Source organism: Ictidomys tridecemlineatus, chromosome 5, assembly GCF_052094955.1.
Source record: "Ictidomys tridecemlineatus isolate mIctTri1 chromosome 5, mIctTri1.hap1, whole genome shotgun sequence".
NCBI classification, from domain to species: Eukaryota; Metazoa; Chordata; class Mammalia; order Rodentia; family Sciuridae; genus Ictidomys; species Ictidomys tridecemlineatus.
Window position 1 is genome coordinate 152,258,949 of NC_135481.1, and position 21,749 is coordinate 152,280,697.

The 21,749-nt window shown below is 39.9% G+C and overlaps 1 protein-coding gene and 1 long non-coding RNA gene across 2 annotated transcripts; one reads left to right on the plus strand and one right to left on the minus strand.

Annotated features, from left to right (window-relative positions):
• Positions 1 to 4,276: 4,276 nt before the first annotated feature.
• LOC110599035 (uncharacterized) lies at positions 4,277 to 6,131 on the minus strand. Its single transcript, XR_002484956.3, has 2 exons — positions 5,640 to 6,131; positions 4,277 to 4,481 (listed from the first exon to the last, which is right to left on the minus strand). It is a non-coding gene; the product is annotated as an uncharacterized LOC110599035 (long non-coding RNA).
• Positions 6,011 to 17,117, plus strand: Nanp (N-acetylneuraminic acid phosphatase). Its single transcript, XM_005334580.5, has 2 exons — positions 6,011 to 6,223; positions 13,763 to 17,117. Exons 1-2 carry the CDS (start codon positions 6,134 to 6,136, stop codon positions 14,417 to 14,419), a joined length of 747 nt encoding a protein of 248 aa, XP_005334637.1. The 5' UTR covers positions 6,011 to 6,133; the 3' UTR covers positions 14,420 to 17,117.
• The last annotated feature ends 4,632 nt before the right edge of the window (positions 17,118 to 21,749 follow it).

Consider the following 21,749-nt stretch of genomic DNA (forward strand, 5'->3'; position numbering starts at 1 on the left):
TAAAACAGAAAGTGGTATATCAAGAGTGGGGTTGCATCATTTATCCCTCTTGGACTGAGCAGCTACCGGTTCCTCCAGCTCCCCAGCCTGCAGATGGCCACTGTGGGACTATTCAGCTTCTGATAATGTATGCCAACCTAATAAATACTCTCTATGTCACATAATATACATAAATATTTTTCTGTTGGTTTTGTTCCTGTAGCGAATCCTAATACAAATAAATGACATAATACAAATGATATCTTATTAGTTTATATTTGCATTTCTTAAAATATGAGACTTACCAACTTAAAATATTAGTTGGCTGAATTTATTTTCTTATACTCTCACCAAGCTGATTCTTCAGAATTTAGTGAATATATAATCTATATCACTGTATGTAAAGTCTCAAAAGTGAATAATATACTCAAAGGTGTTACAGGGATGGGGCCTTCAGTGAAACTGAGGCAACACAAAGGCCCAACCTTCACCACAATTCTTGTGAGCAGGTCAGAAAGATTTCAAACATTTTGCTCAAAGTAACAGTCATTTTTTTATTAGAAAAGATAGGAAAGAGAAAAGGGGAATACTCTCAAGGAAGAGAGTGGGCACTCAGAGATGAGAGGAAGAACATACTGCCCCTCATACCCTTCAGTTTTATTGGGAGTCCAATGGAACTTTCCAGAGTACCACCTAAGTCCACCTTCTGATAGCAGAAGAACTGCATGGAATGCCTCAAAAAGAGAATGGTATGGTGCTCAGAGTTGTTTATGAGAAAATTGAGTACACCTGTTTTATTTTTTTTGTCTCAATTCCCATCCCCTTAAAGGGTTTATTATCAAGTTTCCCTACTTTTACCTCAATTTCCTGTCCCCCTTCATCATTTTATTACCCTCTGAATAGCTGCCATCAAGCTTTCTTTATGAGGGTCTTGATGTTTTGACTATCAGGGTGATGGGAGTTGTGCCATAATTTCAGTGATGAGGATAGGTCCCAGACTTGGCTACAAGTGATAATGATAATGACAACATGATCCACAAACTGGTAGTTTAAAAGGCTGGGAAAGGCTTTAACATACCAAACTCCCATCTTCCAGGTGACTGTCAGATAAGGCTCCTGTGGTTTTCAGTTACCTTTTAATTTTTTTTTCCCCCTGCTCACCCATTCATGGCTGAGTAGCCACCTAACAAAGGGAATGAATGTAGTTAGGAGGTCCTGGGATGCTCCAATATTGGGAAGTCAGGGAGATGGGGAGGAACTACCAAAGATTATGAAGAGTAATCATTGAGCAGGGAAGAAAAGGCCTAAAACTGGCTATTGCACTGCACAATGAACATCACTGGTGGCTTGACAAGTTATTTTATTTTAGAGGAGCAGTGTGAGTGAAAAGCTAGCTGGATTTAGATGGAAAAATGGTGAAGATGCAAAGCAGAGGAGAGAATTGCTGAAAAGATGTCCCTAAGGGAATGTAGAGATCTAGTGAACATGGAGAGTTGGCCACAGAGGGAAGTAGAGATAGTTAATTTAAAATTAACAGCAGTGTGGCTGGACATGGCTGTCAGTAGCTGAGTAGATATGGGAGCCCAAGATTCTCTTCTTGTTGCTTCTATTTCATTCTTATCAAACTACAAATGCCTCACTCTGAGAGGACTTTAAGCCAGAGACAAACCTCTCTTGGGGTCATGGAACCATACTGAAGGTGTATGGGAAGGGTTAGAAGAGACTTTCTCTAAGGTAGGAAAGGACAGGCTCAACACTGACCATCAGCATTAGCACAATAATGGTACCATTCTGCAGAGTACAAAGTGTGGTAGAAGATAGCATTACAGTTTCTATTTTAACTTTGTTTCCAGGTCTTGTGACATAATTACAAATCTTTTAGTTAAACTTGCTTCCTATACAGACCTCCTCTAATTACTATTGTTAATCTGACAAAATGATAAGTAATGAACTTAGTAACATGAGGTTCATTCAAGATGAGAAGTCTGTCCATTTCACTACCTTAAAATACTACAGGAAATCTCATTATTCCACAAATATTAACTACAATATCCCAAAGCCTCCAGATGTATATATATTTTAATTTTTTTCATTGTTAATAGACCTTTATTTGTTTTTATGTAGTGCTGAGAATCGAACCCAGTGCCTCACACATGCCAGCCCCAGCCCAGATGTATACATTTTTTAAAAATGTTTTTTTAGTTGTAGATGGGCACAATATCTTTATTTATTTTTATGTGGTGCTGAGGATTGAATTCAGTGCCTCACATGTGTGAGGCAGGCACTTTACCACTGATCTACAGCCCCAGCCCCCAGATGTGTGTATTTAGAAAGAATTCTGGCCATTATCTCCCTTCAAGCAGAAAATTGGACTAGTCATGGAATACTATTAGCTGACTTGTCAAAAAAATAAACCTGTCAAATAAGCACCTGTGAAAAGAATTGATTATACAGACTGTTAAAACTTGCCTAAGCTTAGAGTTGTAACTAAATCAATAAATTCTATATACACATAAGAAAATAAAACTGTCCCAATCCTACGTTTCATGTGTCCATAGGAATTTTTTCCTAAATTTTCTAACATTTGAGGCAACTACCAAAAGTAACTCCAAATAATGCATTCATAATTGTGCTAACTGCTAATCTAAATTAACACAATTGGTAGGCTATCCCTGCACATCAACAAGGTAACCTAATAGAGGAGTTGTGCTTTTGAAGAACAGAAGTTCTCCTCAGCAACAATAAAATCTCAACTGTGGTTTTCACAAATACAGAAACTGATTACAGTCTGCTGCTGCAGAAAGAATATCTATTAACATGGAGATAAACCAATTAATATATTCTGACCCTTTATAAACATTAATTCTCACACCAGGGGTTCCTGTTTCTGTATTCCTTGCCTGTAAAGGAACTACCTGTGGAAGAAGACTACCTTTGAGGAGGTACACAAAAGAATGAAACAGATACACAGTATAAATGGGCAGACAGAAGTGGAGCAAAGAGGAGTGAAGTCATGAAGAAGGATAGAAGTGAAGTGTCTGCCCCTCCCTCCTGCCAAGTTTATTAACTCAAAAAAAGTTACATATTACCCATCATACCTGACTACACTCTAATCAGTTCCTTTAACCCTGAGTGATAGCTAACTGAGATAAGGTCCAGGTTAATACAAACACAGACCCTCTTACCCCCAGGATATTACTATGGAAACCAGGTAGTGCACCCCGCATAGTTATCTTAAGAGCCTCAGGGGGAAACTGCTAGGCATTTCAATGGTGGGAATCAGGGTGCCAGTTACCCTCTCGGGAGTTTGCTCACAGGGGGAACACTTCCCTATTTCCACAGTCAGAATACCTACACTTGCCTTACTCCCAAAGTTTCTCACCCTTGAGACAGCCGACATTCTTCTTTGAATGTGCTTCTGCTTTCAATATACCTCTTTCTGTTTTTAACTGGCACACTGTGAGAATGGCCTTAGGCCTGAGCCTAAGCAACTCCATTTTAAAAACTCCAGTTTGAAACCAGCAGTCTCACTAGGCACATCCAACAGATCCCTCCAGTATGGCCTCAAACAAGTTATTTCCCCTTACCTGGATAAATAGAGTGAAGCCTCTGGCAGGCTGTCCTCGCCAAATAAAAGGGAAATGTGAGAAGATCAGGGTGGAGACCACGAGACCAGATGTTTCTGATCCCAAGGTAAATGATGTCATGGAGAAATCCGGTGGTAGTTAAGGATTGAAATGGGGGTTGAAAGCCTCAAAATTTAATATAAATAATAGAGCTAATGAACAGGGATCAGCCAGCCAAAATAAGGATGCATTCGAGCTGGAGAGCCTGATGAGGACCTGGACTGATATCCCATCACTTGTCATCGTTTCCTAATTCTTTGCATGATTCTCACCGCTCTCAAACTCTACCGCCTGTCTGGACCTTGATGAGAGCTACAACTTCTCCCTACAACCCTCTCCTCAACCGGTTGTCCACTCCATGCCAGGAAAAGCCTGCCTTTGTTCCAGACCTGATCACCATGGTCTGAGTGAGTGTGCATCTGCTGGACTTAAAGTCTTAAGACTTTTGATCTGTCATTTGAACTTAGCATGCAGAGGAAATGTCTGTCACTAGCCTGTCATGATTAACTGTGTTTTGCAATGCTTAGAATTAATCTAGAATTGTTTGCTGTGAATTGATTATGTCTATTGCAGTGCCTAGCATTAAGGATTGTTGTTTTCTTGATTAAGAATCTATAGAGTGAAATTGTATTGAGTAATTTGAGGGAATAAAGCATTAAAAGGGACAGAAGCACGTGGACATTCTTTATATATCTCCCTTCAACTGCATACTCGCAATTTTGCCCCCTCATGATACACGTTTAAATTATTTTCTATATATGTACCAAGAACCCCAGTGGTCCAGAGTCAAGTTCCTCCTTCTCTCTGGGAACTCTTCAGATCCTTCTTCAGAGACATTTCTTCTCCATCTCAATGGCAACATTTTTCTGCAAAAGACTAAACAATAAATATTTTAGGCTTTGCAACCATATGATGATACTTATGACTACTCAACTCTACTGTTGTACAGTAAAATCAGTAAAAGACAATACAGAAATAAATGTGTTGCATTCCAATTATTAAAAATCTGAGATGAGTTAAACTTATTTCAGCATGAAAAAGGTTCTAGGACCAAGCAACATTCCAGATGAAAGCTGGTTCCAAATAGAATATCCCACTGCACATGTATAAGCTATATTTATAGTTTAAAGTGAAAAAAAATGACAGAGGAAAAAGAAGAACTTGATTGGCCAGAGGTCCCACTGCTAATTAACTGAGACTCAATTGCCTAGTAACAAAATTTGTTTATATATCAAGATAAGATACTGTTCACTATATACAGAAGCCACCCTGGGGAGAACTTTATCATTCCAGCATGGAGACTGATTTGGGCCAAACTCAATTGAACACACACAAATTATGAACAATAAAACTTAAATACCATGTAATTTTCACCTATCAGGAAATACTCATTTTTAAATTTCTTTTCCCAATCATTTGACAGTGTAAAAACACTCCTAACTCACAAAATCAGTGTGTCAGGCCTCATTTACCTAATTGCCCTGATCTACCTGATAACTTCTAGTCACTGATGATAACAGCATTATCCAAACTTCAGAAAAGTTACCCAAGAAAGACAAAAAAGTTAGAAACTGGTTTCAAGATCTTGTTCTACTTCCAGAAGGACAAATCTTGATTTCGTCTTTCTGAGAATTTAACAGACTGTCTGGGTCCCTTAACCTCTTGTTATACCAGAAAACCATCCAACTGAAAGGTATGGAGAAACCTGAGATGCAAGATCTCAGGAAAAGCAATCAAGATGGGCAAAACTTCAGGCAGACACTACAGTGCCCCCTAGATCTTGAGGCACAGTTGTCAACCAAGGGCTCAAAAATGTGCCGGTGCGGGCTCCAGCTATAATGAGGCTACCATTCTGAGTGAGGTAGACATCAAGGCGCAAAGTGACCCATCCGATCTAGTAGAAGGCAGCGCCTACAATCAGCTGTTCGGTGAGATTTGAAAACAAGGGCCGTCACAGCTTTGCACTCCTCTTGAGCTCCTGCTGCTGACAGTTACCCGTTCTGTAACTACGAAGCGAGGACACTGAAGACTTACCCTTACACCCAGACTTGGGGTCATCAAGGACCGCCAATATTTTGGAGCTGCCTGAGGCTCCCAGCCCAGTAGCATGCCGCCCAACAGAGAAGCCAGCTTCTCAGTCTCCCTCCCGGGGGCTGGACAGCGCAGAAAACCTTTCGGGGCAGTTAAGACGTCCTCCTGGCGCAGGGGACACAAAAGCGAGAAAACAGACAAGCGAAAATAAACCAAAATGACGAAAACCGCGCTTCTCGTCACTGTGACGTGGAAGTCTTAACGCACGAGTTATAAACCCTAAATTCGAAATCTCGCGGGATCTTGCCGTTCTCTGACGCTCAGAGATTGCGACATCTCACAGAAGTTTCAGAGGCTACTACAGGCGACTGCTGTGGCTCAGCGCCGCGCGGGAGGGTCAGGTGACCTAAAGGCTCCGCCCATGTCTTTCCTCAGCGGTCCGTCTCACGCCTGCGCGGGCAAAGGAGACTTGGCGCGTCGCTTGGGCTGCCGGCGCTATGGGGCTGACCCGCGTGCGGGCTATTTTCTTTGACCTGGACAACACGCTCATCGACACGGCCGGGGCGAGCAAGAGAGGCATGTTGGAGGTAACGTCCCCGCTCCCATGGCTCTTCTCCAGACTCAGCACGCCCCAACCCAGTACTGCGCGGGTCCCCCAGTGCCCACTTCCCAGACCCAGGAAGCACTGGCCGCACTGTCTTTGGAGACTTCAGTAGCTCTCTGGGGGCTGGAAAGACCTGAGAAAGGGCGAGCGAGCTGGGGGTCTCAGCTGGGAGGGGACCGCCTTCCCCGACCCCAGTCCACAGGCTCAGGGAACTGGCTTCTTGCAGACGGTTTCTGCTCAAGGGACCCGGAAGCATGTCCTTAAAACTGCCACGATAGTGGAACCGCCCACAAACGCAGGTAGATGGTCACCGTGGCACTGTACACCCGTGCTGAGCCAGGTAGAGTTTGGACAGTTCAGACCACGCGCGCATGCATCTGAGCTTAGTGGTGGGTCTTGCGGGAGGGACATTTCCTCCAACCGTCGTCTTCAGTGGACTTAGAAGAGAATCTTTGAAGGCAGCCCCAATTTTTGACCCAAGAAGTTACGTAAGTTACGTGAGTATCAGAGGTGAACCCCGATTTGAAGCTGCATCTGAGAATTTTTTATGCAGAACTCGCTTCTGGCTTTCCTGATCTGCTCAGATTTCCAAGGAGACACGGCAGAAATCCGTGCTGCCCCGGTGAGGTATTGCTCAGCAGCATCCTCTCCGCGTACCTACAAATGCTGTTGCAGATCTTCCCGGCGCTTTACAGCCCCTAATCCACCCTTGCTTTCCTTCCTCTACCTTCAGCTTCAAGGAGAAATCGAAGGATTATCAGATGTGAAAAAACCCACTTTCAAAAGCCAATCCTTTCAACTCTGAATGTCCCATCCTTCATACTTCATCAGGTAGATTTCGTCTCCCTGGATCTTCAGCTTCTTCACTCTTTTTTTCCCCCTTGTGCATTCCACTCGTGCTGCATGTTCGTAGTCTTTTTTTTGTGTTTGTTTTTTTTTTAATGAAAAAGAACACTTCCCTTGGACTCTTTCTATAGTATATTGCCTATCTCTCTCAGCCATGGTTTTAGAGAATCTATGCCCCTGATTTCCTTGTCTCTACCTCCTATGGATTCCTAAATCCATTGCAAGGTAACTTCTGTCTCTAGCTCTAGAATGAAGTAGATGTGCCAGGTAATTGGGCCTATCCCCACAGTACTAGAGTCACACTGGATATTTTGAATGTATTTTTTATTCGTTTGTTTGTTTAATGGTGCTAGGGATCTACTCCATGGCCTTGGCACATGCTACACAAATGCTCTACCACTATACTACATCCCTAGCCCTTTGAATCCATCTTAATGCCTTTATTGAGGCCTTCCATACTATTTATTGTTCCGTTCATCTTCATGCCTTTGACCTTGAACTCAAGGACACATCTCTGTGCTATATTGCCTCCAGTAATCCTAAGTGCCAACACTACATATTTTTTTTAAAAGAGAGAGATAGAAGAGAATTTTTTAATATTTATTTTTCAGTTTTCAGTGAACACAACATCTTTATTTTATGTGGTGCTGAGGATGGAACCCAGCACCCCGCGCATGCCAGGGGAGCGCATTACCGCTTGAGCCACATCCCCAGCCCAACAGTACATATTTTTCTATGTGTTCTTAACAAGCTAAGACTAGTATGTTGCAATTAAATTCTTGTTTTAGGCCAGTTTTTGCTAATAGGCCAAGAGTTCAGGCTTTGAAATCAGATATTTGAGTTAATAACTGTAAGGTAAGTTTAATACAATGCATGGGAAGTACAGAGCATCCAGTGTTTTACTCAGTGAATTGTACCACCATGTTCCCTAACTTCTACCCCAATGCATAGCCCCCTTGCCATTATTTTAGTTACAGCTAGACTCATCTCTCATCTAGACTGTTGATGTGATCTTGTCTCCAGGCTGGCCACATCTAGTTGATCCTCCATGTTCCTGTCACAGAGATTTCTTTTTTTTTTTTTTTTTTAAAGAGAGAGGAGAGAGAGAGAGAGAATTTTAATATTTATTTTTTAGTTTTCGGTGGACACAACATCTTTGTTTGTATGTGGTGCTGAGGATCGAACCCGGGCCGCACGTATGCCAGGCGAGCGTGCTACCGCTTGAGCCACATCCCCAGCCCTGTCACAGAGATTTCTAAAGCAAAAATTAGAAGTAGAACCAGATGCAGTGGAGCATGCCTGTGGTCCTAGCTACTCAGGTGACTGAGGCAGGAGGATCACTTAGTACAGGAGTTTGAGACCAGCCTGGGTAACATAGTAAGACTCTATCACATACACACACAAAATAATTAAGACTATATTTCTTCCTAGTCTGTCACTTTCACTTGTATATCAGTACTATATTTTGTTTTTCAGACATCTCTTACTGCAGCTATCAATGGATGTTGTTAATTTTTGCAGCTTAGGTTGCCTACATCTAAATAGTGAACTTTGTTTGACTCATGGTAAATGTTGAATGAATATTGGATTGATGGAAAAAAATTTTGATCTAGTCTTAGTTCTATTACCACTCCCTTTATAAATAACTTATTAACTAAGCAGAGTTGAATGGTGTGAATACTTTATCATGCAAGGATACATCACTACTCATAAGTGTTGATCTATTCTTAAGTAACCCATGTCAGACTTCATAAATCATCACAAATGATTTATGAATCAAAAAAACAGGGAAATGTCTGGTCTTTACCTTGGGCTTAGGGAGAAGAAGTGATATACTAACTATATATGTCAGTTTAAATATTTTTTTAATCATCTGAGAAAGGTATATTTTTTTATATCTTCAGACCTGTTTTTCAGTGTAATACCCAAGAAGAAAGCTTATAAAGAAATGTAGTTTCTCATTTAAACAAAGAAAAATTTTTGTATTTGTGAATTTACTTTTAAGTGATATGACAGAAGACATAATAAATGTATTTATAGATGCATTAGAAAAAGTGGAGGAGGAAATGAATTGCAATTTCAAATAGTTTGGTCAGATTTGGCCTCATTGGATAGATATTGTGTGAGCAAAGACTTATAAACTAGAAATAATAGAAGGCCTATTTGAAATGCAAGTCTGTGTGCAGATAGTCATACTTTGTGGGTATGTATTTTGCAGGGGAAGGGAGGGCATACTGGGGATTGAATTCAGGGGCACTAGATCAGTGAGCCACCTCTCCAGCCCTTTTTTGTATGTTACTTACAGACATGATCTCACTTCAATGCTTAGCACCTTGCTAAATTGATGAGGCTGGCTTTGAACTCGAAGTCCTCCTGCTCAGTCTCCCCAGCCGCTGGGATGACAGGCATGTGCCACCACTCCTGGTTTATTTTTAAATTCAGCCCCTTCACATCCAAATAATTGGTATTAAGAAAATACTTTTGCCCAATCATATGATATCAAGTATTACATGGTTCCCAAACCAGCCCCTCACATAAAATAACAGTCAGCTAAACTCTAGTTTTTGTGATAATAATATTAGTGCTAGATCCAGAGAGCAGGAAGTAGAATAGATTTCCTTCTTGTACATATTCTGAAAGACAGCCTTAGAGATTTGAAGTGGATGAGTTTATTTTAATCTATAAACTAAAAACCCCCAACTATCATAATAGGTACCTGATGGGCTCATTGTATTTGAATCCTTGATAAATCTACTTTCCCCATGTATAAAATGTCCTCATCCCTTCAAGTTAAAAATCTTTTCCTCCACCTCCAATTTAATCAAAATTCATAGTCTCAACACAGGTGCTAGGAGAGTTTGTAATGTGTACTGATTCAACTTAAGTGTTAGTTCTGTTTGAACTAATATGTAAATGATAAACTGTTCCCTAATGATATTAACATTATTAAAATGCTTCCTATTGTCCCCAACAAATCCATGGTTGTTGTGTGACAACAATGGTGTGTAACTAATGAGAAACTTAATGCAAAGGATGTAATAGGAGAAATTTTGAAACTCAAGAAGCAGTATGCCATGTCTTCACAAATATCTTCCCTTTAAAGTGAGCCGATTCTGTTTTCCAGAGCCCCAAAGAGTGTGGATTACACATTGCCAATTGTAGTGACAGGTAATTGGATTATTATTGAGAACTCTGTTATCTAGCTGTGAACCAGCCATTTGCTCTCTAACACTGTGCAGTCCTAGAAGCCTATGTCCTTTCACTGTGAAGCAAGGATACTAAAACTAGAAAATGCCCTTTGATCATAGCTTAAGAGTAATTAAGTTATGTTTTCTAGAAAAGATAGTAACATAATCACAGAGGTTGAAAAGGCTTGATTGAAATTTTAACTTGACAGAGCAAAAGTTTTCAAGTATTTTGCCTTCATCTAAAAGTCTTATGGCTGGTTGTTTGTTTGTTTGTTTGTTTTGGTATTAGGGATGAACCCAAGGGCACTTTTCCACTGAGCTCTGTTTACTTTTTAATTTGAGACAGTCTCACTAAATTACTTAGGGCCTTGCTAAGTTGCTAAGGCTGGCCTTGATTCTCCTGTCCCAGCCTCCTGAGTTACTTGGATTACAGGCATGTGCCACCGTACCTGCAACATTTTCTGATAAGCCAAATAGTCTGAATTTTTTTCTTTGTCATAAGGGATTCTCATATGCTTGAGGGAAAAACAATGTATGTTTTATCTTTTTTTCCTTTTCAATAGGTGAAGCAGATTTCTGGTGTGAATAGCATGCCACTTGTAGTTTATTCTATACATTTTTACTTTTTAGACTGCTTTGCTTGGATTTTGTTTGGTTGGTTTGGTTTTTTATTTTTTTCCTTTTTGCAGTGTTGGGAATCAAACCCAGGGCTTCATGCGTTCTAGGTACATGTTCTACCACTGAGCTACACACCTACCCCATCACAGCAGACACTTTTTAATCCTAGCCAGGTACATTGCATTTATTTCCAAAGGTACCACCCACCCCAGTTGCCCTGCATGGTCAACTTTTGTCAGAGGCATACCCTGAGACAGGAACTTCTTCAGGTGCAGGTATTCATTTAGGAGTTGATCCCAGGAAGCTGTGGAAAAGTAAGACAGATAGGAAAAGGAATCTAATGCAGGTGATTAATAAGCAGGTTTCTATTTGTGTGAGTAGTGGGGGATGTCTGGGAGGCAGTATACAGAATACAGCTGTCCTTCCCAAGGAAAAAAAAAGCACAGGGCTGGGGATGTGGCTCAAGCGGTAGCACGTTCGCCTGGCATGCGTGCGGCCCAGGTTCGATCCTCAGCACCACATACAAACAAAGACGTTGTGTCCGCCGAAAACTAAAAAATAAATATTAAAAAAATTCCCTCTCTCTCTCTCTCTCTCTCTCTCTTTCTCTCTCTCTCTTTAAAAAAAAAGAAAGAAAAAAAAAGCAGTGATAAATTATCCAACAATTTTTGTCCCTCCTTGGTTAAGGGTTGCTCCATGGCAACTCTTCAGCTGCAGACTGGGCATGTATGTGTCTGAGGCCAAATAAAGTCTGTAAGCAAAGAAGCATAAAGACTTGCAGTATGAAGGCATTGGCATATGTGGGAACAGCAGGTGCCAAGGAGTTTTAGACAGCATCCACTACAGCATGGGTTTCAAGGCCTTTTATGAAATGGTTTCAGATAGCCTCTACAGCCTCATCTCTTAGCATCCTTCCTCACACACCTCCCATTTTGGCTCAACTCAGCTTGCCTTTTCTAGATAAAAAATTTTTGACCCAGACACAGTGGCACATGTCTCTAATCTCAGCAGCTCTGGAGACTGAGGCAGGAGGATGGTGAGTTCAAAGTGAGCCTCAGCAACTGAGCAAGGCACTAAGCAATTCAGCAAGATCCTGTCTCTAAATAAAATATTAAAAAGGACTGAGGATATGGCTCAGGGGTTAAGCGCCTCTGGGTTCAATTCCTGGTACCAAAAAAAAAAAAAAAAATCCAAGCTCTTGGCCGCATTCCCTCTGTCTAGAATGATTTGAATCCTTCTCCCATAACTACCTTATCTGCATGGTACACCTTCATTTAAATGTGACTTCCTCTGCCAAGACTTACCAACTACCCTTAACAATTAGTTCAATTTTTCCCCCCATCGTGCTGGTCCACTCAACTGTCACAGCACTTAACCCAGTATTTACAGTGATTGTGTGCCTGCTTTTCTGCCGCAGTCCGGCTGCAGCAGAATAACCAGGGGGGTGATGAATAATTTGTATACGTTTATACAGCAGAAGTTGATATAGCAGGAGTGGAAACCCTTTATTGTAGGACAACAGAGCTATTTATACATTTTGCACAGCTTATCTTAATTAGCATAAACTAGATACATCAGTCAACCAATAAGAATCTCCACACTTAATGGCTTGCTTTTGTTACTTCTCAAATCACTCCCTCTGGCATTTTGCCAGGCACCATCAGAGACTTGTTTAAGAACTCTAACATTTCTCTGGCAAAATACCAGGTGTTATTTTGACTTGATTACAGACTCTTAACACTTTTCCATATCAGAACAAGAGAGCTGGTCTCCAGGGTCTAAGGCATAATGTCAAGGCTAGTGTTTGGGCTTTGGAAGTAGATAAATGTGGATTAATATACCTTGGGCAAGTTTTTAACAGTCCTACACTTCCATTGCCTCATGTTAAAAAGGGAATTCCCTTGTAGAGTTGTAGAAAGGGATAGAAGTAATGTTATGTGTATCTTTAGTAATAATGTTTGCCATGTTAGGGTTTGTAGTAAATGTTAAAAGATAGTCCAAGTGGATAAGAATAGAGAGCAATAAGCTTGCAGTTGTAGCTTAGTAGTAGAGCACTTGCTTATCATAACCAAGGCACTGGATTCAATGCCCAACACTGCAAAACAAAAGTGAAATGGCTATAGATGAGGAAAAGTTAGACAAACTAGCATTAGTTTTTCTGGGAAGACTCTAAACAATGCTTGTCAGAAAATTTAAATGTTTTACTATAAGCACAAGTTTTATTTTCCCATTGTTGTGACCAAAATGAAAGGTGATGGACTTAAAATTGCAAAATAAATGAAGGCTCTGTGTGAAAAAATCTTAGAATGGAAATTTTTTTAAGGTTATATCTTTTCAAGTTGAAGCAGTGGAAGTTTAGAACTGTTAAAAACTCACCTAAGTTGGGCGTGGTGGCACACACCTGTAATTCCAGCAGCTTGGGGAGACTGAGACAAGGGGATCACAAATTTAGGTTCCAGCCTTTGCAACTTAGCAAGGCCCAAAGCCTATTTGCAAGATCCTATCTCAAAATAAAAAAATGTTTAAAAAGACTGGGGATGTGGTTCAGTGGTTAAGCACCCCTGGGTTCAATCCCTGGTACCAGAAGAAAAAAATTTGCCCAAACTGGGATTAAGACCCATATTTGCCTATTTCCAAAGCCACATGCTTGTCTTTCTGCTATGTATGCCACACACATAAAGACAGAGAATTAGTTGTCTGGAGAGGTGAGAGGTCCTCACTATTTGATGTCTTTAAAAAAAATAAGGTCAACTCCACCAGAAATGGTGCGGTACTGGAGCTGCTTCAGAGACTCAGCCACTATAGGACCACAACTTCTAAGGACATTACTGTTACAAAGTGTATTAATGGAGTTATTTTCCTTTGTTTAGGTAATAAAGCTCTTAAAATCAAAATACCATTATAAAGAAGAGGCTGAAATCATCTGTGACAAAGTTCAAGTTAAACTCAGCAAGGAATGTTTTCATCCTTACAGTACATGCATTACAGATCTGAGGACTTCACACTGGGAAGAAGCAATCCAGGAAACAAAAGGTGGTGCAAACAATAGGAAATTGGCTGAAGAATGTTATTTCCTGTGGAAATCTACCCGTTTACAGCATATGACCCTAGCAGAAGACATCAAAGCCATGCTCACTGAACTTCGAAAGGAGGTCCGCCTTCTTTTGTTAACAAATGGTGACAGACAAACACAGAGAGAGAAGATCGAGGCCTGTGCCTGTCAGTCCTACTTTGATGCTATTGTTGTAGGTGGAGAACAGAAAGAGGAGAAACCTGCACCTTCCATATTTTATCATTGCTGTGATCTCCTTGGAGTACAGCCTGGGGACTGTGTGATGGTTGGTGACACATTAGAAACTGATATACAAGGAGGCCTCAATGCAGGACTGAAAGCAACAATCTGGATAAACAAAAATGGAATAGCACCACTGACATCATCCCCCATTCCACACTATATAGTTTCTTCTGTACTAGAATTACCTGCTCTCTTACAAAATATAGATGACAAAGTCAATATGTCAGCTTAAAGCACGTATTATGTTCAGTTCTAAGAATAACTTGACTTAAAATTTAATGACCATTCTGTGAAGGTCCTCCCAACCTTATTGCTTTTGACAACCAACCATTGACTTGTATTTATATCTGAAAATGCAGGTTGCAATAATACAGGTTATTTTCAGGAGTATGTAGTCCAGAAAACTTGAGGAAATATATTATTTGTTAGTACGTAACTTGAGATTTTTTAAAAATTATTTTGTTAATGTTTTAGTATCTTGGTTCCATGATAGCTTATGCATGGATACACAAATGCAGCTTATATGACCTAAAAATAGATATTTTTAAAAAAAATAGATATTCCAAAACATGTATAATAGAGATTTATTAGAGTGATTGAATCTGATTCATATGAAGTGTTAAGTCATGCAAATCAAGGCATTTCACAGTGAAATTATTCTGCTATTTTTTAAATAAGTCATATTTTTGCTTATTCTGGGTGTGTATTTTCCTATTATGAATCTAATTTTTCTGCATGACATTTTTGGGAGTTGTTTTTCTGTGGTGTGTACATGACAGCTCCAGTTTAAAAAAAAAAAAAAAACTGCTAAAATCAACATGTGGTGCTCTTTTTCAATGCCAATTTCACATGCCAATTTAAAGCAAGCTTGTAACTTCCTTGTAGTCTTTACCTCTTATAGAGCTATTTTTACTATCATTCCAGGCACACAGTGTAATTGAGGGGACTCAACTTGCTAGGGATAGGTGCAAGTCACATGGCACCAAAAGTCATTTTTCCTCCTGTGGATCTGTAAGGGGAAAATTGCCTTCATGTGGCCTAACCAGGTAGTTTCCCTGCCCCCATCTGTTCTCTATTTACTGATTTCAAAACATAGTAGAAAATAAGGTTTTGCTGTAAACTACTTCTAGGGTGCCATTTTAATACTTGAGTGACTCTTAAAGTTACCATCTGCCTTAAGTCTGTTATTCACATTTTCAGAAATAATCACTGTTTTGCAAATTTTTGTATCTAATTCAGGGTTCACTTGGATCCTATTAATTCATAGTTTCCATGGCAATATATCAGCTGGAAACTAGAAAATTTTCCTAAGCCATGAGACTAGACAGTTTCATAATTCCACTAATTAAACTTGTACTGAAGTGATAAAGAAAAGAGTGGTTAATAGAGGAAATATTAGTAGGATCGTTTTTGGTAATACGAAAAAAAAAAAAACTAAAAGTACTAATGTAAAATACTAGGTGGTATACTGGGATTTGCAAAACTCTATAACTCGAAGATGGATAATTGAGTTTTAGATTATACCTGAGAACCTAAAAGGCAATTATTTTTTGTCTGCTACTAAGAACCAAATTTTCTGCCTTGTACAAATGTCCTTTTGTGTTTACTTAAGACTCTTGATTGTACCCTTGATTGTCCCATGGTGCTGTTGCTATGAAGCTAAACATCTAAACAGGGTATGTTTGTATTTCCAATATGCCACCATCTGACCTTGATTAAATTTTAGCTATTAGAAGTTGGTAAGTTTGGAGGCTTTTGAAAAAAACAATTATGTGCATGATTTCTCTAATACATTGATTGATGTGTAGTACTAAGGCTCATACTAACCCACAGGGTGGATGTGGACAATGTCACATCCATTACTGATTCATCACTCATACATTATGCTAGCCAACCTCAACAAGATAGCTCATAGAACATTATGTGAGCAATTATTGAAAAATTACCCAGTGGGGACTGGACACAATGATTCATACTTATAATCACAGCTACTGGGAAGGCTGAGATAGAAGGATCACAAGTTTTGAGGTCATGTTGGGCAATTCTAGTTAGAACTGTCTCAAAAAGGACTGGGTATACAGCTCAATAGTAGAGTTCCCTGCTCAATACCTAGTACCACAAAAAAAGAAAAGGATCTAGGGGAAAATTAAGGATTAAGCTGTGCAGTACAGCAATGCAATTTTACATTCCATTTGCACCCTTCCTTTGGGAAGAACTGTGTAGTTTTCTATCTTCTGAGTGGAATGTTAACAGAAAGTATTTTAAAATATTGGAATGGAACCATGATTTTATTAGTAGTATTTTGATTTAGGATAATATTCCTCAAAATTAAACAATGATATAACAGTGGCTTTTTGTTACCTTTTTTTTCATAGTTTTCCTATAGTGGCACACTCTTACAAAGCCAGAAATTCTCAGTTGTCCAGAGCTTTCCAAATACTGTAAGTATAGAGGCCTAGAGTAGACACAGGTAGACACTAACTTGGGCAATCAACAGGTGGAAGTGTTCTGAGTTCACATGTACATCCACTAGTGCACAGCAACTAGATCTGGTAGTGCTTAGTATTGTAGGGGAGCAGTTAGCTTTATCACTTTCGAACTTGGGGAAAAAAATCCAAATGGCTGCACTCAGGCTGGCAGTTTATGCTAGGTGTCAGCTAGGAAGGAGCTCAGCTGAGGCAGCTGGACAGGGTGGCTGGAATTAACCTAACTTGAAGTGGATCTGGACCCTCTCCATGAGGCTAACCTGGGCATCCTCTCAACATGGCAGCTGGATTCCAGTAAGGATCATCCCAAGGGAGCAAAACACAATATGTAGATACTTATTAATCTTTGGTTTGCATTATGCAAAAGCTAGTCAAAGAAAAATAATTACACCTGTAAACAAGGCAGGTCCTGCTTTGGCCACTTAGACAAGAAAAGTCCCAAAAGAGATGAGGAAATATAAGAAGGGAAGTGTTTCCACAAAGTGAAGCATGCTGCATTCTGACATATTTTGAGATTGTCATCAATATTTATGATAAATGAGCAACTGAACTCATTTTCTTGTCCAATAGAATTGTACTACAGTTCCAATGCTTTTTAATATCAGTGATTTTTTAATCACTGAGAAGTCAGAAAAACCACTCATCTTCATTCCTCCAAATTTATTCATCACTCAAAAATTTTTGCATATTTCACAAGTCCACTCCCCACCCAACATATAATATACATGCCTATCTATGGAACTCTCAAAAAAAAGGCCTGGTTAATTTCTTGGTTGCTAGCACCATTATTACACTTGCTGAGCTCCTAATAATTAAGAATGTCATCCCCAAGTCCTGTGTTATTGGGACCTCCTTATGAGGATAAAGCTACCAACCTTGAAGTCTGCTAAAAAATGTAACAAAGTATAATAAGTTAATAAAATACTCTAAAAATTCACAGGACTTCACTCAGTATCCAGGAGATGTCATTGAAATATTGACTCTGCTTCTCTAAAAATAGCTCTAAGCCTGGGGTTGTAGCTCTGGTAGAGTATTTGCTTAGCTTGCACAAGATCCTGGATTCAATCCCCAGCACCACGAAAATATATTAACAAAAGCAATGTTATTGTTATATTTAACTCCTGGGAATGACCAAATTTTGTGGGAGGTCAGTGGCTTCACTCCTTCAATGATTAACAAACATCATGAAGCCAGAGTTGGAAAGAGTAGATAATACCCGGTGCATATTTAGGCTCGGCACCCATCTACAGGCTTTGTATTGACTAAAAATATTAGCTCAAGGGGTTTTTAGAAAATTTCTAACAGCTTCATTGTGCAAATGAGAAAATGAAAACCCTGCTCAATGAAATGGCTCACATTAGGTCCACAGTGGTAAAGTCTGAACCATGCCCCATCCTACTCTGCCCAGGTCTATCGAATTATGTGCTCAACCTAGCACATGTGGTAGATTTTTTTTTTAAATCTGAGGATCACATTTGGGACATAGGTAAGAACTAGAGAACAACTTCACAGGAATTACAAGTTCAACCAGGGTGCTAAACAAGGATGGTACTGGAATTTAACTAAAATGAACTATTGTTCCTTTAACATCTACGTAGTGGGGGAAGATTTCTTCCAAACTCCAGGCTTTTCTGCTCATTCCTAGAACTATAGACTTGTGATCAATAAATCACAAACAGTCTTAATTCGGAAGCAAGAATCTACCCACAGTGAATCTACCCATATTCTAATCTGTCCGAGAATAGACCAGCCCAGCACCCCGCCTGGCTCCTCACAAGGCCTGTGCTATTGGGATCTCCTTGTGAGTTTTTATCCCATGGTAATCTCCTTGCATGTGGTGGGAGTGGGAAGAAAGTTCTGAATTGGTTAGAACCTGCACTTGTCATGGTTGGCTGCATTGCCCCCAGGCCTGACCTGCACACCTTTCTGGACCCCTCCTGATAAACTAGTTTTGTTCCTCTTCTCCAGTGAGTTTTCTTCCAGTCCTTGTTCTTGGGAAGGTCTTCTACCACTGGCCCTTACCAGTGGATTCCCTGTCTCCCAGGCAGTCCTCCTAGGAAGGGCTCTAAATGGCTCCAGGTCAGCCTCTATACCAAGTGTTTGCCCCATTATTAATAAAAATAAAGATATATCCCACATGCTCCACTGTCCTTTACACCCCTGCCACAGCCCCCTTGAATGCTCATGTTCTACAACAGCATGTCAAACTCCTTTTCAGTTTTATCACTGGATCCTACTCTCCAGTTTTGTGGAGAAGACAGTTCACACCCAGAGGGAATAGAACTTAGGTTTTAGTAGCTCTCTCCAAAGAAATCCCACAGGGCTGAGGCATAACTCAATGGTAGAAGGCTTGCCTAGCATGCACAAAGCCCTGGGTTCCATCCCCAGCACCAAAACAACAACAAAAAAATAACCAAATCCCATAAATCCCCTTCCATTTCCATCTCCACTTTCTCAATTCATATTCTTCACTTGGGTGGGGGAGTTCAAGTATCAGGAAACAGGCTCTCACTAGCTACTTTGAAAACTCCAATGAGACTCACACTTCAGTATATGATAACTATTGACTTAGGTCAAAGTGTCAATTCTGACATCCTGGTACACAGCAAGAAGAAATATGGTACAACACAGATAAACTCTTCTTAAAAGAATGCCAAATAAGGGAGTTACGGTGCAGGGGCTTGAAAGGAGTGAAACATTTTATGTGGGCAAAGAAGGGACAGCATATTTCCAGAGAATTAGTTCAGTTCAACACAAATTCATTGAGTGTCAGGCAGGAAGTCCTAAGCAATCAGAAATTTACAGACTCCAAAGAAGGAAAGTCACCAGCCTGATTGAATAAAAGGATCTAAGTAGGAGATGATAAGAAATAAAATTTGGACAGGTAGGATGGACTGTCAAAAGCAGAATGTGAGTAGAATGAATCTGACATAACTTTCCTGTGTGCATATATAAATATACCACAGTGAATCTCCACATTATATACAACCACAAAACTGGGATGTACTGGGATGTGTAGAATAAGATGTACTCTTTTCTAGGTGTGGTGGCACACACCTGTAATCCCAGCAGCTCAGGAGACAGAGGCAGGTGATTAGTGAGTTCAAAGCCAGCCTCAGCAACTTAGCAAGGCCCTAAACAACTCAGTAAGTGCCCCATCTCTAAATAAAATATTTTAAAAATATATTTATTATTTTTTTAGTTATAGTTGGACACAATACCTTTATTTTAATTATTTTATATGTGGTACTGAGGATCAAACCCAGAGCCTTACACATGCTAAGTAAGCACTCTACACTGAGCTACCATAAATAAAATATGAAGGGCTGGGAATGTGGCTCAATGGTTAAGTGCCCTTGGGTTCAATCTCCAGTATCAAAAAACAAAAAATAATGGGCTGGGGATGTGGCTCAAGCGGTAGCACGCTCACTTGGCATGTGTGGGGCGCTGGGTTCGATCCTCAACAACACATAAAAATAAAATAAAAATGTTGTGTCTGCCGAGAACTAAAAATAAATATTGAAAAATCCTCTCTCTCTCTCTCTCTCTCTCTCTCTCTCTCTCTCTCTCTCTCAAAAAAAATAAAAATAAAAATAAAATAATTAAAAAATAAAAAGATGTACTGCATGTTTGTACAGATATGTCAAAATATTACTGGCATGCATAACTAAAAAGAAAGTTATAATTACTAAACTTTTAAATTAAAAAAAGTAATGTAAAACAATAAATAAATAAAGCAGTCTGTGAGACCAGGACAGAGGCAGATGCCTGTAATCCCAGCTACTCAGAAAGCTGAGGCAGGAGGATTACAAATTCAAGGCCAATCTGGACAATTTAGAAAGACCTTGTCTCAAAGTAAAATGAAAAGCGCTGGTGATATACTTCAGTGGCAGAGCACCTCTGGGTTCAATCCCCAGAATCTAAAAAAAAAAAAAAAAAAGACTGTGAAGAGGAGGCTTAGGAGTGGAGAAAACCACTATTAATGTTTTAGAAAAGGAGCAGCAAACCCTTTTGTGTATGTGTTTGTGGTTTTATGTGCACAATCACATGTGTGAGCAAGTGTGGGTATGGATGTGTATGAATAGTGGAGTGAAGGCATATGTGTGTGTAGAGGTGTGCCTATAGGAGACAGGTTGTGAATTGCATAGTATCTGTGGGCATATGTGTGGTAGTGATATATACACACACACACACACACACACACACAGAGAGAGAGAGAGAGAGAGAGAGAGAGAGAGAGAGGTCTGTGAGTAGTAGGATGCATGCTTGTGTGTTGAAAGGCAAGGTGTGTGTATGTGTGAGTGAGTGGCAAGGAGCAAGAATATAGTTGTGTGGCTAAGTTCAAGAGAATGTGTTTGGGGAATGTGGGTGTAGTAGGCTGTTATGCACTTGCATGTGTGAGTGGTGGGGTGAATATAGTGGTGAGCATGTGTATATGTAGTGACATATTTGTTTAGTGGCTTTCAGTGTATATGAGTATCATGTTGTGTATACATAGTGCAGCTGTATGTCGTACAAAGGAATCAATGGGGGATTTGTGTATATAGTAGGAGGTCTTTGTTGGGTATGTGCATGTGTGATGAATACATTTTATGAATAATGAGGTATGTATGTAATGGGAAATAGTGGAATTATGAGAGTGGTAGTGTGTGTATAGTGAAAATGTATGTGTAGGGATTTGTAGTAGTATGATTTTTGGCAAGATATGTTTGTATTTATAATAAATATAGAATGTGTGAGTAGTAGGTATATGTGTGCTGAGAAGGCTGTTTGTATAACAGGATTACATGTAGTAGGTGTGTATGAAATATGGAAGGTTTGTACATGTGTTTTAGTGGGTGTATGTAAGCAGTAATGTGGGGGTTGTATGTGTGCACAGAATGTATATGTGTGTAGATGGATGGTATACAGTGATATTGTACTAACAAGGTGTGTGTGTACATGTGTGTGTGAGAGATAGTGACTAAATAAGAACAACATGAAGAACAGATGGTTCCTTTATTGGGTTAAAATATGGCTGGCTAAGAGCAGGGCACAGTAGCACATGTTTGTAATCCCAGGCCAGGAGGGCTGAAG

Coding starts and splice junctions, on each gene's coding strand:
- Nanp (XM_005334580.5), top strand. CDS start 6,134: ATGGGGCTGACCCGCGTGCGGGCTATTTTCTTTGACCTGGACAACACG. Junction 6,224..13,762: donor GCAAGAGAGGCATGTTGGAG/GTAACGTCCCCG, acceptor TCCTTTGTTTAG/GTAATAAAGCTCTTAAAATC.